This window comes from Wasmannia auropunctata, unplaced genomic scaffold (genome assembly GCF_000956235.1).
Source record: "Wasmannia auropunctata unplaced genomic scaffold, wasmannia.A_1.0 LD335903.1, whole genome shotgun sequence".
Taxonomy (NCBI): Eukaryota; Metazoa; Arthropoda; class Insecta; order Hymenoptera; family Formicidae; genus Wasmannia; species Wasmannia auropunctata.
Genome location: NW_012026987.1, coordinates 337,561 through 351,597, shown reverse-complemented (window position 1 = coordinate 351,597; position 14,037 = coordinate 337,561). Strand labels below are relative to the sequence as shown.

At 32.0% G+C, this 14,037-nt stretch overlaps 1 protein-coding gene across 2 annotated transcripts; it reads right to left on the bottom strand.

Annotated features, from left to right (window-relative positions):
* Positions 1-1,280: 1,280 nt before the first annotated feature.
* LOC105455248 lies at positions 1,281-12,394 on the bottom strand. 2 transcript variants are annotated; one of them, XM_011698441.1, is made up of 3 exons: positions 12,071-12,394; positions 11,321-11,407; positions 1,281-6,580 (listed from the first exon to the last, which is right to left on the bottom strand). In XM_011698441.1, the coding sequence occupies exons 2-3, from the start codon at positions 11,381-11,383 to the stop codon at positions 1,421-1,423; spliced, it is 5,223 nt and encodes a 1,740-aa protein (XP_011696743.1). In that variant the 5' UTR covers positions 11,384-11,407; positions 12,071-12,394; the 3' UTR covers positions 1,281-1,420. The 2 variants fall into 2 exon arrangements, with proteins under 2 accessions (XP_011696743.1, XP_011696742.1); XM_011698440.1 differs by having other exon boundaries at positions 12,095-12,394.
* Between the last annotated feature and the right edge of the window lie 1,643 nt (positions 12,395-14,037).

The window sequence follows — 14,037 nt, the reverse complement described above, 5'->3', positions numbered from 1 at the left end:
CTTAAATGTGCGTGTATGCGTGCATCAGGGTATACACATATATAATAATAATCAGAATATATATGTATTATATAATACATTTATACAACTGAAAATATGTTTCAAATATATTTTACACTTTATATATTATATTTTACGCTTTAATTATTTTTTGAAATGTACAATTTTCATTACTATTACATTTCTGATTATTATTATAAGATCGCTATCCATAGGGTGCATAACGATCAGATTTTGCGTGACGAATTGTTTAAAATTCGCGCGTTTTTTTCATAGCACTAAAGGTTAAATAAATATCCATAATACAAAAATTCTAATTTAATAGATTTCATATAAACTAATTATATCTACGAAGTAATAATCTTAAACATTTTTTGCGAAACTAAAGAAATAAGAAATAAAAGTATGAGAAAAAAAAAGAGAGAAGAGAGAAAAAAGAGTGAGATAAGAAAGTGGGAAGGGAAAGAGAGAAAGCGCAGAAAAAAAGGTAGAGCTAGAGAAAATAGAAAAGAAGAAAGGAAAAAGAAGAAATAAAAAGAGAAGGAGAGATAGAGAAACAGAATCAAGATTATAATAAAATTTGTAAATATAAATTCAAAGTATTTATTGCATTTTTTTATAGCAGTTTTTTTTTAGATACACTGATAATAAGCAAAATTTGATCGTAATACAAAACTCAAACACAAAAAGCTACTTATAAAAAATTATAATAATTAATTTTACTTATTCTTATATATAGCAAACTTTAAAAATAATATTTAATATCTAAATAATATTTCTTTTTAATTTCGATCAGAATTTCAAGGACCTTATTATGAATATACTTAAATAATGAATATTAATTTACAGTATTACACATATTTAAATCAGCTTACAATATTCACTGGTAATTAATGTAAGATTGTTAATATAGTAAAATTCTAACAATCGCTTATTATTTATTGATAGGTGGATATAAATACATTTATCTATGCATTGATTACCTATCAACTCTGTTCCTTAAATCAAAGTATTATATAAATTGATAATAACTAACTTATTCTACTTTTATCGCATTTGGTTATAATTTAATTTTTGTTATCTGATTAATCAAATAATATAATAGTAGTACATATATTTGCTTCGATAAAACAGAATATAGTTAACTAACCGAGATATTTAAACTAATTAAGGATAGATACACTCATATGTTGTAACAAATAAATTAGTTTCCTTCGTCACATTCAATTTTTCTTTCTCTATAACAAATTATTAAAATTAAAATAATAATTAAAATAATTTTCTTGCATTTATATAATATATCATTATTAAATATTTTTATAAATTGACGTGTGCGTTGTTAATTACATTTTCAATGTATTACTGAAACTTAATCTTTCATAACAAATTTGATAGCAAAATGGTTTGGAATTTGGGTGGTCTATAAAAATTTTGATGCAGAATCCGTAGATAAATTTTCAATGATCTTTGCAAAAGGCTTCACTCTCAATTTACCAATTTTCTCATTCTCCTTTTTGTGATCGAGCGTAGTTACTTCGGTTGCTCCTTGATCTGTTGTATTTTTAATATTCACATCATCTATAGTAATTGTTTCAGGAATTGTGCTTCTTCTGTTAATGTTCGTCTGTGTTATTGGAGGATTACACACGTTATTCATTTTTGTCATCTCTTCAGAATTTGGAATATACACATAATATGTATGAGAGTTTCTTAAATGCTTCTTATACTTAGTCTCATCGAAAAAGGTACATGGACACAATAAACATTCTATCATAGAGGCTTTCTGAGTTTGATTCACCTGTGGGATAGTTAATTCATGAGTACGAACGGAAATGATGGAATCTGCATGAGCATATTTGAGATGAGCCTGGAAGAACATCAAAGATGGATATTCTAGCGGACACAATGGACATGAATAACCATGATCATAATTGTTCACTGATACAGATTTCTGATTTGTAATTTCATTGCTTTTCCATGATTGTGGCATAACATCTTTGAATGTTGATAAAGGTTTACTCGAGAAAAGATATACAGGTGCTATTTTTGATTGATTAATTATTACAGATCTATTCGATGATGAGTTAGCTTTAAATTCATTGACTGATCCAGATTTTAAAGGATTTTCATAACATTTTCTTCCGAGATCCTTAACAGATCCAGATAGAGAAATTAAAGTGTTATTTTTGGATGCAGTATTTGGTACGACAGTTTTAAATATTGTCGATCCAGAAGATAGAGGAACTGAAGTGTTATTTCCTAATTCAGTGCTTGGTACGTCAGTTCTAGTTGTTGATCCAATGGATGAAGATACTGAGATATTCGTTTTTGGTTCCGTATTTGATGCAATAGTATTACATGACAAAACATTGTCTTTAGATCTGTCAATACATGGAATTGCAGTCTTTTCTGTATTTTTATTTGTTGAATGTACAGCTCTAAATTGCTTTAATAATTCAGTAGTTTTAACACTTATTCCATTTTTAGCCATAGTATTATTTAGGATAATTTTAGATTGTTGAATCATTGAAGAAGTCGAGTTTTGAAGAAGTTGAGCTGTTTTCTTTTCAGATGACGATGCTAATGACGATGATAACGATGACGATGACGATGGTACTTGAACAGTTTCAACAAATTGTTTCTGTATATCAACGTTATTAATAATGGGAAGACTAAGTTTTAAAGTAGTTCGTTTAGCTATCATATCATCCATATGAACGTAAACAATGTGTGTTTGGACAGCGTTTGAAGTGGAAAACTTCATATCGCAGAATAAACAATCGTACTCAGTATTAGATGTATTATTCTTAGATTCATGTGGACGTTCTATTATCTTGTATGTAATATTCGAAGATGATGACATTTGGCCACTATTATCCGTATTATTGTTGGTAATATTTGAATGGAAGTGTTTTTCATGACACTTCAGTGCAAAAACAGTTTCCAGAACTTCGTCACAAATATGACATACATGTCCATTAAAAATATCCCGATAAAAGTGAGTTAATTTTTTATGTTGATCAAGTAAAAAAGAAGTTTTGCATCGTCTGTTACACTTGTCACATTTAAAATCGCCGTCATTGGAATAACATTCTTTGTGCTTTATCATATGAGCCATATCTATACATTTCACCTGACAAATTTGACAAGTATACTTGTTGGACAACTGTTCATTTCGTTTTTGTTGATTCGTGGGAAAATTTTTAATCTGTTCTTGGACGTTGAATGAATTACAGTTTCTATCTTCAGATTCTTTTGTAGTTTCAATTAAATTCACTTCTTTCGAATGAACATGCACAGTATGCGAATAAAAATGTGACTCATGATTAAATCCCTCATTGCATATATCGCAGATATAATTATATGACTTGCGTTTATCCTCTGGACAATGTATAAGTTTATTATGATGATGATACATATACATTCCTTGAAAGTTTTGTGCACAAATGGAACATTTGAATGTATGATTATTGTAATAATACATCCGATGTTCTACGTAGCGATCATGAGTCTCAAATACCAAATTACAAATGTTACATGTTATGACATGAGTAATTGATTTATCGGATTTCTCTTGACTCATATTAGGATTACGTGTGAGCGTGTTGAGCACTTGTTGACCATGTAAATGTAATATATGAGGCCGAAGATCGTGTTTTTTAAAAAATCCTTGGTTACAGAATACGCAATGAAAATTGTAAGTCTTTGAAATCTGTGGTACATGTGCTGCAGTAATATGTGTCTGTAGAAGACGTTTAGAACTGAATCCAGTGCGACACATTGGACAAATATCGGTAGTAACGCTAAAACAGCGTATATGTAGCTCCAAATTTTTGGGATTGTGAAATTGCTTTCCACATATATCACAGGGATAAGTCATACTTTTTGTTGTAATGTCATTCAGTTGCGTATTTGCGCTGTTCTGATTACTAATTGTGGAACTATTATTTTCTAAAAGCTTTTTAGGGTCTTGTGATTCATTGACAGATTCAATTTTATTCTCAATTGAGTTATTATTAACAAGAAATTTTCGATTAGCTTCATTAATTTCTTCATTTAGTTTCAATTCTGTTTCACTATGAAGTGTTTTTTGATATTTATTTGATTTTTTTACGGAGTCGCTATTTGAAGGTTTAGATAAATCATCCGAATTAATGCTTTCATCACATGTAATTATATTTTCATTAGTTTTCTTCTTGTGCTGTATCTCAGAAATATCCGTTGAGTATGCATTTGTTTCTTCCATGAAATTTTTCTCATCCTTCATTTCTTCTTGTACTGTGCAACAACTTTGATGTGCTATTAAAGATGATTGCGACGAGAATGTCTTGTTGCAATGAAGACGTACAATTGACTTACAATTTTTTTTTATCAAGTTACATTTTAATTCAATATCTACCGGATATTGGTCGTCCTCTCTTTTAATATACTTCAGACAATGAACATTTAAGTGTTGTTTCAGCGCTTCATAATCGGGTAATAATATAAAACAAATGCAACATTGATTTTGTTTAAATAGATGTTCGCGTAGATAATGTTCAAGTAATTTATGCTTTAGCGTATATCGTGCATCACATATGCTTGACATATATGCTATATGAGACGACTTAATATGTACGCGTTTAGCCAATTTTGAAGAAAAACTTTCCTTACAAACTTTGCATAAAAAATAATTGTTATTGTGTTTGTTGGTGTCCAATGTTTCTGTTTTTATATCTATAGTTGGAATAGCTGTTAAACGTTCCAGAGAAACCTCTAAGTTTTTAAATGTCATTTTATTTCGTACATCACTTTCTTGATCCAACGTAGTTGGTTTGAAGTTGCATTGAGTAGTAATAAAGGAAGTGTTTTCTATGGCTTCAATTGTAGAAATCGTGTTAGAATTTCTTGGTTGTTCATCACATTTTATTAAGGGAATTGTACATCCTTTGCACTTGAAATCCATAATCATTTTCCGACCTACTGTAGGATCTACGTTGTCTGAATCAATCACATTCTGTTCCTTTTTAATACTGAATTCTATGTTTGACGGAGACTTCTTAGATACATTTTTATTCTTCCTTATTTCCGAATTTGAACTTGTTTCCACGGAAGAAACTCCATTTAAAGATCGTAAATTATAGGATATTCCGCGATCATATGAAACAATGTCACTTGTTCGATCTTCGCTCACTTCCACGGAAGAAACTCTATTTAAAGATCGTAAACTGTAGAATATTCCGCGATCATTTGAAACAATGTTCTTTGTTCGATCTTCGGTCACTTTATCTTTGACAACCGTATCAGTAAGATTTTCGAGAAAGGATTTCATCATTTCAACATCCGCATGTAGTTTTACAAATGGTTTTTTACGTAAACATATTTCAGGTTTCACACTTTGTTTCTGAATAGAACTTGCCATTTGTTTTGGGATATTATCTGGGATATTATCTTTATTTGTAGATAAAGAATCAAATTGTCCATTTTGCTCTTCGAAAAGTTTTAGTCTTGGATTTTCTTCTATTTCAACACGATCTAAAGTACACGTTGGAGACTCATCTTTCATAATATTCAATTTATTTGGATTGAGTTTAATATCACGTTTCTTTTTGCAAAGATCAAGGTATTCCGTTAATGTTGGTTGTCGTAATCTTTTAGTTGGCGTCATTTCATTATTGAATGTTTTTTCAATCTTTGATTGTTCAGTATCTATTACACTATCGTCGCAAGATTTATTAATATTATTTGTAAGTGTAATATTTATTTTTTCTGCTTTTATGAGATTATTTAAACATAACGATTCTTCATTTGCATTAGTTTTTAAAGTATTATCTTTAGGAGATGTATTTACTTTATAGATCTCGGATTTCGAAATTTCGCGTAGTTTACTAGTATTTGTTATCGTGCTATTAAAACATATTAATTCATTGTGTACATGAAACAAATGAGATTGTAACAATATCTTATCATAAAAAATCTGACTGCAAAAATTACAATTATATTCATACATACGCACAATATATAGACGGGGAGACTGACACGTATGAGACTGTAATTTCTCGCGTGTTATATAATGCTTATCACAAAACCTACAATAATTATTTTTAACAAATTCGTAATATTGTTTATGAGTTTCACAATTTCGAACAGAAGAGAACTGTCTAAAACAAATGTCACATTTTGCATTTTCTTTTTTTACCAATTTATATTGTCTTTTTGTTTTATAATCTAATCTGACGCTGTTTTGTTTTTTATTTTTCCTAACATTCTCCGTTATACATAATGCGCTAGTGTTTTTATTGTTAGAGATTTCATTGGAACATTTTTTTCTTTTTTTTGCTTTTTTACGCTCTATATTAACAGTCTTGATTTTGTCGTTTGAATGTGCATTATGACTATTTGATGCATCTCTATTTTCTGTACTATTTATGTCTTTACATGAATTATCATTTTTAGATAATGATTTATCGCGATGATAATCGTGATCAATTAAACTAAAACAATTTCTAACTATAGTATTATCTTCAGTTGTATCAGGATTCGATGTTGTATCGATGGGCTCATTCTTAATCTTCGTCCCATTTTGGATTTCTATGTCAAGCTGAAAAATATATAAATTAATCTTCGTAAATTTGCTTCAAGATGAATCTTTTAATTTTCAATCTTAGAAAAATAAAAAAATATAATCTCAAAAAACAAAATGTAGCCATTAAGGCGATCCTAAACTGGAGATCAGACTCCAAAAATGAAATCTTTGTCGGTAAAACAAACGACTCCAAAGTCCAGCATCGCCTTTAAGCTAAAGGCAATGCTGAACACAGATCTGTTTTACCGATTGAACGTGATTATTTTCGGATCATCCGTTCTTTTTATTGATTTGACTTTTTATTAACTAGAAGTATAAATCTTTTTTAAAGGGACCCTAGAGACTAATCTGTTTTACCGACTGAAAAATTTCGCATTACGAAATTACGAAAAAGTACTTTCGAATGCGTAATATTTCGGAAATAAAGTCCCAGCATTCTCGAAAAGTGAATTTAGCACAAACACGCATCATAAATTGTATACTCGCGGTGCAGAAAAGTGGATTTTGATATGTAGTTTACATCCACTTCTTTAGGGGGGCGTTAATGCACGAAGGCATTTTGAGGCAAAAGGCCGTCGTGTCCTCGCTCAGGTTTCTCTTCGGTGAAAGTTAGGACACTGGCCATTAATAGGGAAAATCCTTACAAGAAAGAATGAGATAGAAGAGATAAAGTGAAAAAGCAATATCTATTTTATTCTATCGTTCTATTGCTCTCTCTCTCTCTCTCTGTCCATTACTTGTTCCCTATTACGTATGGCATAAGGAATCAAAATCGTCACTCGGTGTTTTAACCACAAATTTTTACATAACTGAAGTACTCACTTCATCGCCGTATCATTACTAATACCCCCAATTAGGCTGCTAGTTTTAGATCCATCTATTCACACATACATAAATCTCACGTGCAATCATTGCTTAAGTCAAAATTTGTCGTAGTCATTGAGAAAAAAGAAATAGGAGGGATATATATGGTTCTGGGAGGGGTGTATAGTTTTAACTAAGCGAACGGAAGTTTGATATATATATATATATATTAACATAAAGTCGCTCAAGATGGCCGCTCAAGAGTGTCAATCATAGACAATATATTGTCTATATGCTCGCGCGCTTTTCCCCCATTTTACTGATAAATGGTAAAAAAAGTGGTCGCTTAAGATGGCTGCCGTGGTTCCGTCTGCGGAACAGTCTACAAGAAGAGACTTGTCAACTCGTTACGTGATTATTAGTGAACTCTGATTGACTGAGGTACGGATCGCACAATTGTACTCCATGAAGCCATACTATAACCTATTTTGATAAGGTTAAGTTAATAGTTAAATCGGAGCACAATTGTGCGATCCATATCCCAGCAAATCAAGAGCCTAGCAGTTACATGACGAGTTGGCAAATCTCTTCTTATAGGGATCTGTACCTTTGAGAGTCTCTAAAGGCCTTTACACATAAAATCCCTTAACATCGAACTATAATACAACTGGAATGGGCACAAGGGATAGTGTGTTCCAAGAGATAGTGCGGTACAGTTGTATTAATAAGTTCCTTCATCTCCTAACCGATGGTTTCCCTGATAGCACACACAAATTGCACACACAAGGTTTTTGCAACATCCTAGATAGATTGCAGTAATGTCAGAATGTCCGTTTAGGTTAAATTTGTAATAAGTTACAAATTTATAATCTAAGCGGACATTTTGACATTACTGCAACCTATCTGGGACGTTGCAGAAACCTTGCGCAATTTATGTGCTATCAGGGTTTTAACCATGTTCGGATCTTTTTCGACCAACTAAACAATCTCGAAGATGTTTTACATCCATAGACGGAACACTTTTACGATTATTAAAAATGTATTTTACAACATTCGTTTCAGTTTGTGTCACTCAATTAGTTTTTGACTGGGGCAGTACCAATAGGACTGAATGTGCAGAAAATAGATAGGAAAAGGATAGCGCACGCGCATTACAGACGCCATTTTGTGATGCGTGGCCAGACTCTATCTTCTAGAGACACTATCTCGGGATAAAGAGCCTCTAATCAGAGTGGCACCATAGCCATTTTTTCCAAATCCCGCGAGAGAGAAAGAGAATATATATCACCCAGTCTATCCAATAGTCTATCTCAGTCTATCTAACACAAAATTATCTACCAATCAAAAGTTATAGCTGTATGGCGCCACTCTGATTAGAGGCTCTCTACCTTGGGACTGCTTACAGCACCACCGAGTAGCGATCATTGATGTTTATTCCCTCCTCTATGAGTTAAATCTCTTAATTTTACTTTTTATGCTTTCACCAAACCGTCATTAAAACATCTTTTTTCTGAGTAAATTTTATTTTCGTAAATAATTAAATAATAAATTTTCTATTATTAATGTTTATATATATATATATACCTATATATATATAATGACCACGTTTACACATCACCATGAGGCCCGGAGCACATAAAATGCATAATGTGGCATAAGCATAGCATAAGGCAGCTAGACCAATGAGAATCTTATGTAAATTAGTATGACGACTTTATGCTGGCTTCTCATTGGTCTAGTCGCCTTATGCTATGCTTATGCTTCGTTATGCATTTCATGTGCTTCCGGTCTTAATCTTAACATCCATTGAACTATAATACAACTGGAATGAGCGCAGTTTACGATCTGTACTTTATATTATATACACTCTTTGCACTTAAAATGAAACAGATATATATTTGAAAAATTGGTGCAAACGAGAGAGAAAGTTTTAAGTGCAGAAACGAAGATAGTTTGGGAATGTGCCGAGAGAGAGGACCGAAACTATTGCTATCCTTTCCTTACATACTTTCTGCGTATACTCAGCTCTCGTTGCCTCCCTTTGGTACCCCAGTCAAAAACTGATTGAGTTGGAACACAAATCTAAAGCGATTGTTATAAAATACATTTTTAATAATGTTAAGTGTGTTGCGTATGTTCTATGGATGTAGAACATCTTCGAGATTGTTTAATTAATCAAAAAAGAATAGTTAGAAGGTTAAACCATTGACTATGAAATGAACGAACTTTTTGATATGACCGCACGAGCAATTATCTATCTCTCTCGGCATGCTTGTCTATTCCAGTTGTATTATAGTTCAGTGGTAACACCCGTGGTTATTAAGTATTGCACTATCAGTGTTAAGCCTTAAACACAATGAAAGGAACAGGGAACAGAGAATAAGAATTTCAACCTATCAGAAACCATGTATTCCATACTATACAGTTTCCGATAGGTTAAAATTCTTATTCTTTGTTCCCTGTTCCCTATTTCTCTTCAATGTGTTTAAGGCTTTTTTTCAGCTTACTGTTCATCAGATAAAACAAGAATAGAATGACGCAATAACGCTAATAGCGCACTCCCCGAATGCAGCCAACGTGAATGATAATCTTAAAATAATATCCTAGTTAGGCTTAGTTTGATCGATCGATAACATTTAAGAATTGCGAACTGCAAAACTTAAAACTATTATTTTGTTTTCCTTGTTCATTTTCGGTAAATTATAATTTATTTATATAAAATATAATACTTTTTAAAATTAATTATTAATACGTTTAATTGTATCCCCCATTCGTATCCTCCAGGCAACTTTTCTTTTATTTTCTTCCATCCCTTCTCCTCTATCCATGTTTCCAATAGCACTATCACCTCCCATCTTTTCAGCCCCTTCCAGGATATTCCATATCCTTGTTTCCTAATCCCGCGACATTCCAAAAAGTATACTCCGGTAAAATCAGGTTATAAGAGATAAATATTTTAAATTTTGTAGTTAATAATTAATCGGCCAATTAAATTAATCGGAATAAATGGTAAAATCGCTCCTTAATCCGTTTTATAACATCAGTTATTATATAAACATAAAAATTATTTAAGAATAAGATGTTTTAATGACGATTTGGTGGAAGATACGATCCCAGCATATTTATGATATTGGAGTGTTCCTGAGGCATAGTGTCACTCGCGCGATCGGCGGCTCGGCCGTCAAGCCTGAAGCGGTAGTGGGGGATAATAGGCGTCGCCTCAGAAATGCCGAGCATGTCTCATGGCTTATTAAGGTTTACTACACCTATTGTAAATCGAGGTTACTTGAATGATTCACAATGTTGCAATGGTACAATAGATATCTGCATGTAAAGTTATCTTACGTTTTCTACCATACCGACTATTGCAAATCGTATTGTAGGTAAATGCCAATATCTAGCATTGAAATATAAATAGTTAAATAATCGAATAAAGAAATAAAGTTGATTAATATGTCTATACATCAATCACACAGATAATTATCTAATGCATAACCATAGTATTTTCTGAATGCATTGGCTAATACACATTACTTATACATTGGATCATGTTATTCATGTAACCTAACCTATTAGTTAAAATAATTTTATGGTTATTTTATTTTAGACTAAAGTCTAATTCTACATTTGAACAATTATCAATTATGTTAGGTATATCATTAATTGCCAATATTAGATATTATTTTCATAGATATGTTTATGATGTAATTCAAAGTATTCTCAGTCAAATGGCCTGTAAATATTCGCCTTATCGTTTTACGGATACTTGGCATGATACAATCATGTCTCTTGATACTGAATTGAGTAAAGAATTTCTTTAGAATATAGAAAAAGAAAAATAATTGAAGATGATTATATTCAAAAGACAAAAGATAATTTAAGAAAGCAGAAGAAGAAAAACTGCATGATTGAAAAATGTCAAATGTATGATGTATGTAAAAAAGTACTTACTACAGGACTTGTATGTATGACTACAGCATCCACAACTCTTTCGTATGGTTGAACTCTAGCCATGTCAGAATGCTATCAGTACTTCTTCTGTAACATGTTAAATTATATACATTATATTATAATATAATATAATATAATATATTATTACATCGAGTAAAAGCAATATTTTCAAGCATTTATCTAAAGAAATAAGTTAATGTTAAAATTTAATATATGTAAAAAAATTGACAGCTATGTAAATGTTATGTATTATCATTATATAAACGTTTCAACGCTTCAAAAGGTGGAGAGGTGTTTTGATGAAAAATATAATATATAGACTTATATATAGGCTTAGCCATCTGAACTCGCAAGAGTACATTCAAGATATAAATATATATATATATTTATAAATATTGCATTATGAGTGATAGTTATTTGGAAAACAGTAATGCTATTATGATGCACGAGTATTTAGAAGCACACATTTGAAGATGCTCGGATACCTCTGCAATTTCAAAGGGCTAGGCATTTTTGTTCTCGTATGTTATACATGATACACACTGTACAATACGAAATTTAGTAATCTATAACATTTAAATAGAATGCAATAGGAATATATTAATGCAATAGAAATATATTATATGCACTGAATTCAATATAATTTTCAAAATATGTCTTGTGCTTGGAAAAAATGAATATTTTATCATAAATTATATATAAAAATTTCACATAACATTAAATTTACATTTAAAATAAAATAATATTAACCTTGAAACATTGATAATAATGTACCTGAATACAAACGTATTAAACGGTTGATAGAAGAAAAGTCAGCAATTATAATTTATATTGATTAAAAATCACTGATTGCACATGCCTACGATTACATTTGTCGAAATAGTACAGTATTTCGTTTTGCATGGAATGCAAATTAATCACCGAACAATTCACGAGTAATTCGTTCGCAATCACAGAACATATATAATGTTCGCAATGCTGACTACACAATCACCAAGCTAAAGCTGTTATGTTACACAAAATGGCGGCCATGTTCGGACACGACCGACACGACGCATCTGGTGGTACCATGAAGACTAGAATCAGGAGACCCAACTCACATGGAGGGGATAAATATTCATGTCCATAAAACATCGCCACTTGGTGGCGCTGTAAACAATCTCAAGGATTTATAACTGTCAATTTGGAATAAAAGTAAAAACATAGTTATGTATTTGTATCAAAAATATTTTCAAACATTTTTTATGATTCTTATCTGCTACAGTATATTATATTGGTTGTATGGATAGGAGCATAGAGTTTTGCATAATGCTATATAATTACATAACGCATAAAATTCGTTCTGTATGTACGTTGTCGGTGTCATAAACTGTGAGCCATAAGAATTGACCAATCATAGTGGAATATTTTCCTTAGGGGCTTTCTACAATAAGCCGTTAGTCACTACTCATATCATACTAACTAAGAATTGACCAATCATAGTCAAATATTTTTCTTACATTCAACTGTGATTGGTCAATTCTTACGATTTACGGCTTACGATGTGACGTACGACGTATTGTAGATAGCCCCTTACATTCCACTGTGATTGGTCAATTCTTATGACTTATGGCTTACAACACCGACATATAACGTATTGTAGAACGAATTTAAGATATAAGAGAATTAACCAATCAAAATATGAAATGAATATGAAAAAGGACTTTGATTGATTGATTCTTTTATGCCTTATTCGTTAGCTCTGATCTACAATAAATGTTAAGTCTTAATTTGTAGAAAATTGACCAATCAGAGTCGATTATTCTCCTCCACTAAAATATAATAATACTGGAACGCGCGCGGCCCTATGCCGTCTTTGTTAAGACAGGATTGCCACAGATCTGGAAAACCGGGAAACGTTAGGGAAATTTAAACTGGTTAGGGAAAACCTGGAAAAGTCAGAGAAAAATGTAAAAGAGCATAGAAAAGAGCCTGGAATTTTGAACTTTTCTTACAATTTTCTTAAAGGGATCATTTATTTTATCAACAAAATTCAATAATTTTTGTACAATGTTTTTGTATGTATTGCTTTTTTTATTTGAAAATCTTTTTTCAGAATTAAACAATAGATAATAACAGAATAAGATGATTTTGTATGAAAAAATTTTCGAAAATTGTGATTTTGTTCGAGACTTCTCTTTGTTATCACAATCGAAAATATTCTGAATATTTATTCCTTATATATCCTTATATATATATATATATATATATAATGCCGCCTTTCGCCGATAACAGATAAATGATTTGCATAGATTATGACGTCACAACGCGCGACAAAGGGATCTTTTTTACGCTCGTAAAGTCGCACTTCCCGCTGTAACGACTTCGGAAGCGCGGCTCACACGCAAAAAGAATTTAACGCGCGCTGGCTCTCGCGCGCGTCGCGCACACCACGGGCGCGTCCCCATTATCTTCGGGCGTGCCCGAAGAAGACGCCTCCGGCGGTTCTCACCGGGCGACGAGAAAGACAAGACAACGGTAAGCGGGGTATATATGACGGTGTGTACACACTTTGGGAACAGTTATATTCGCGCACGTACCAACGACCCTTATTTATGTCGTCGCCGCCGCAGCCATCGTCGACGGCGCGGCGCGGACCTACACACCGGTCGTCCTCCTCGCCCTTTTCTCGCCCTTCTCTGCCACCGCCTCGTTCTCTCTCTCTCTCTCTCTTTCTC

Excerpts from the sequence above, each read along its gene's own strand:
- LOC105455248 (XM_011698441.1), bottom strand. The coding sequence starts at position 11,383 with ATGGCTAGAGTTCAACCATACGAAAGAGTTGTGGATGCTGTAGTCATA. Across the intron at positions 6,581-11,320 it reads TCATACATACAAGTCCTGTA|CTTGACATAGAAATCCAAAA; the intron begins GTAAGTACTTTT and ends TATATTTTTCAG.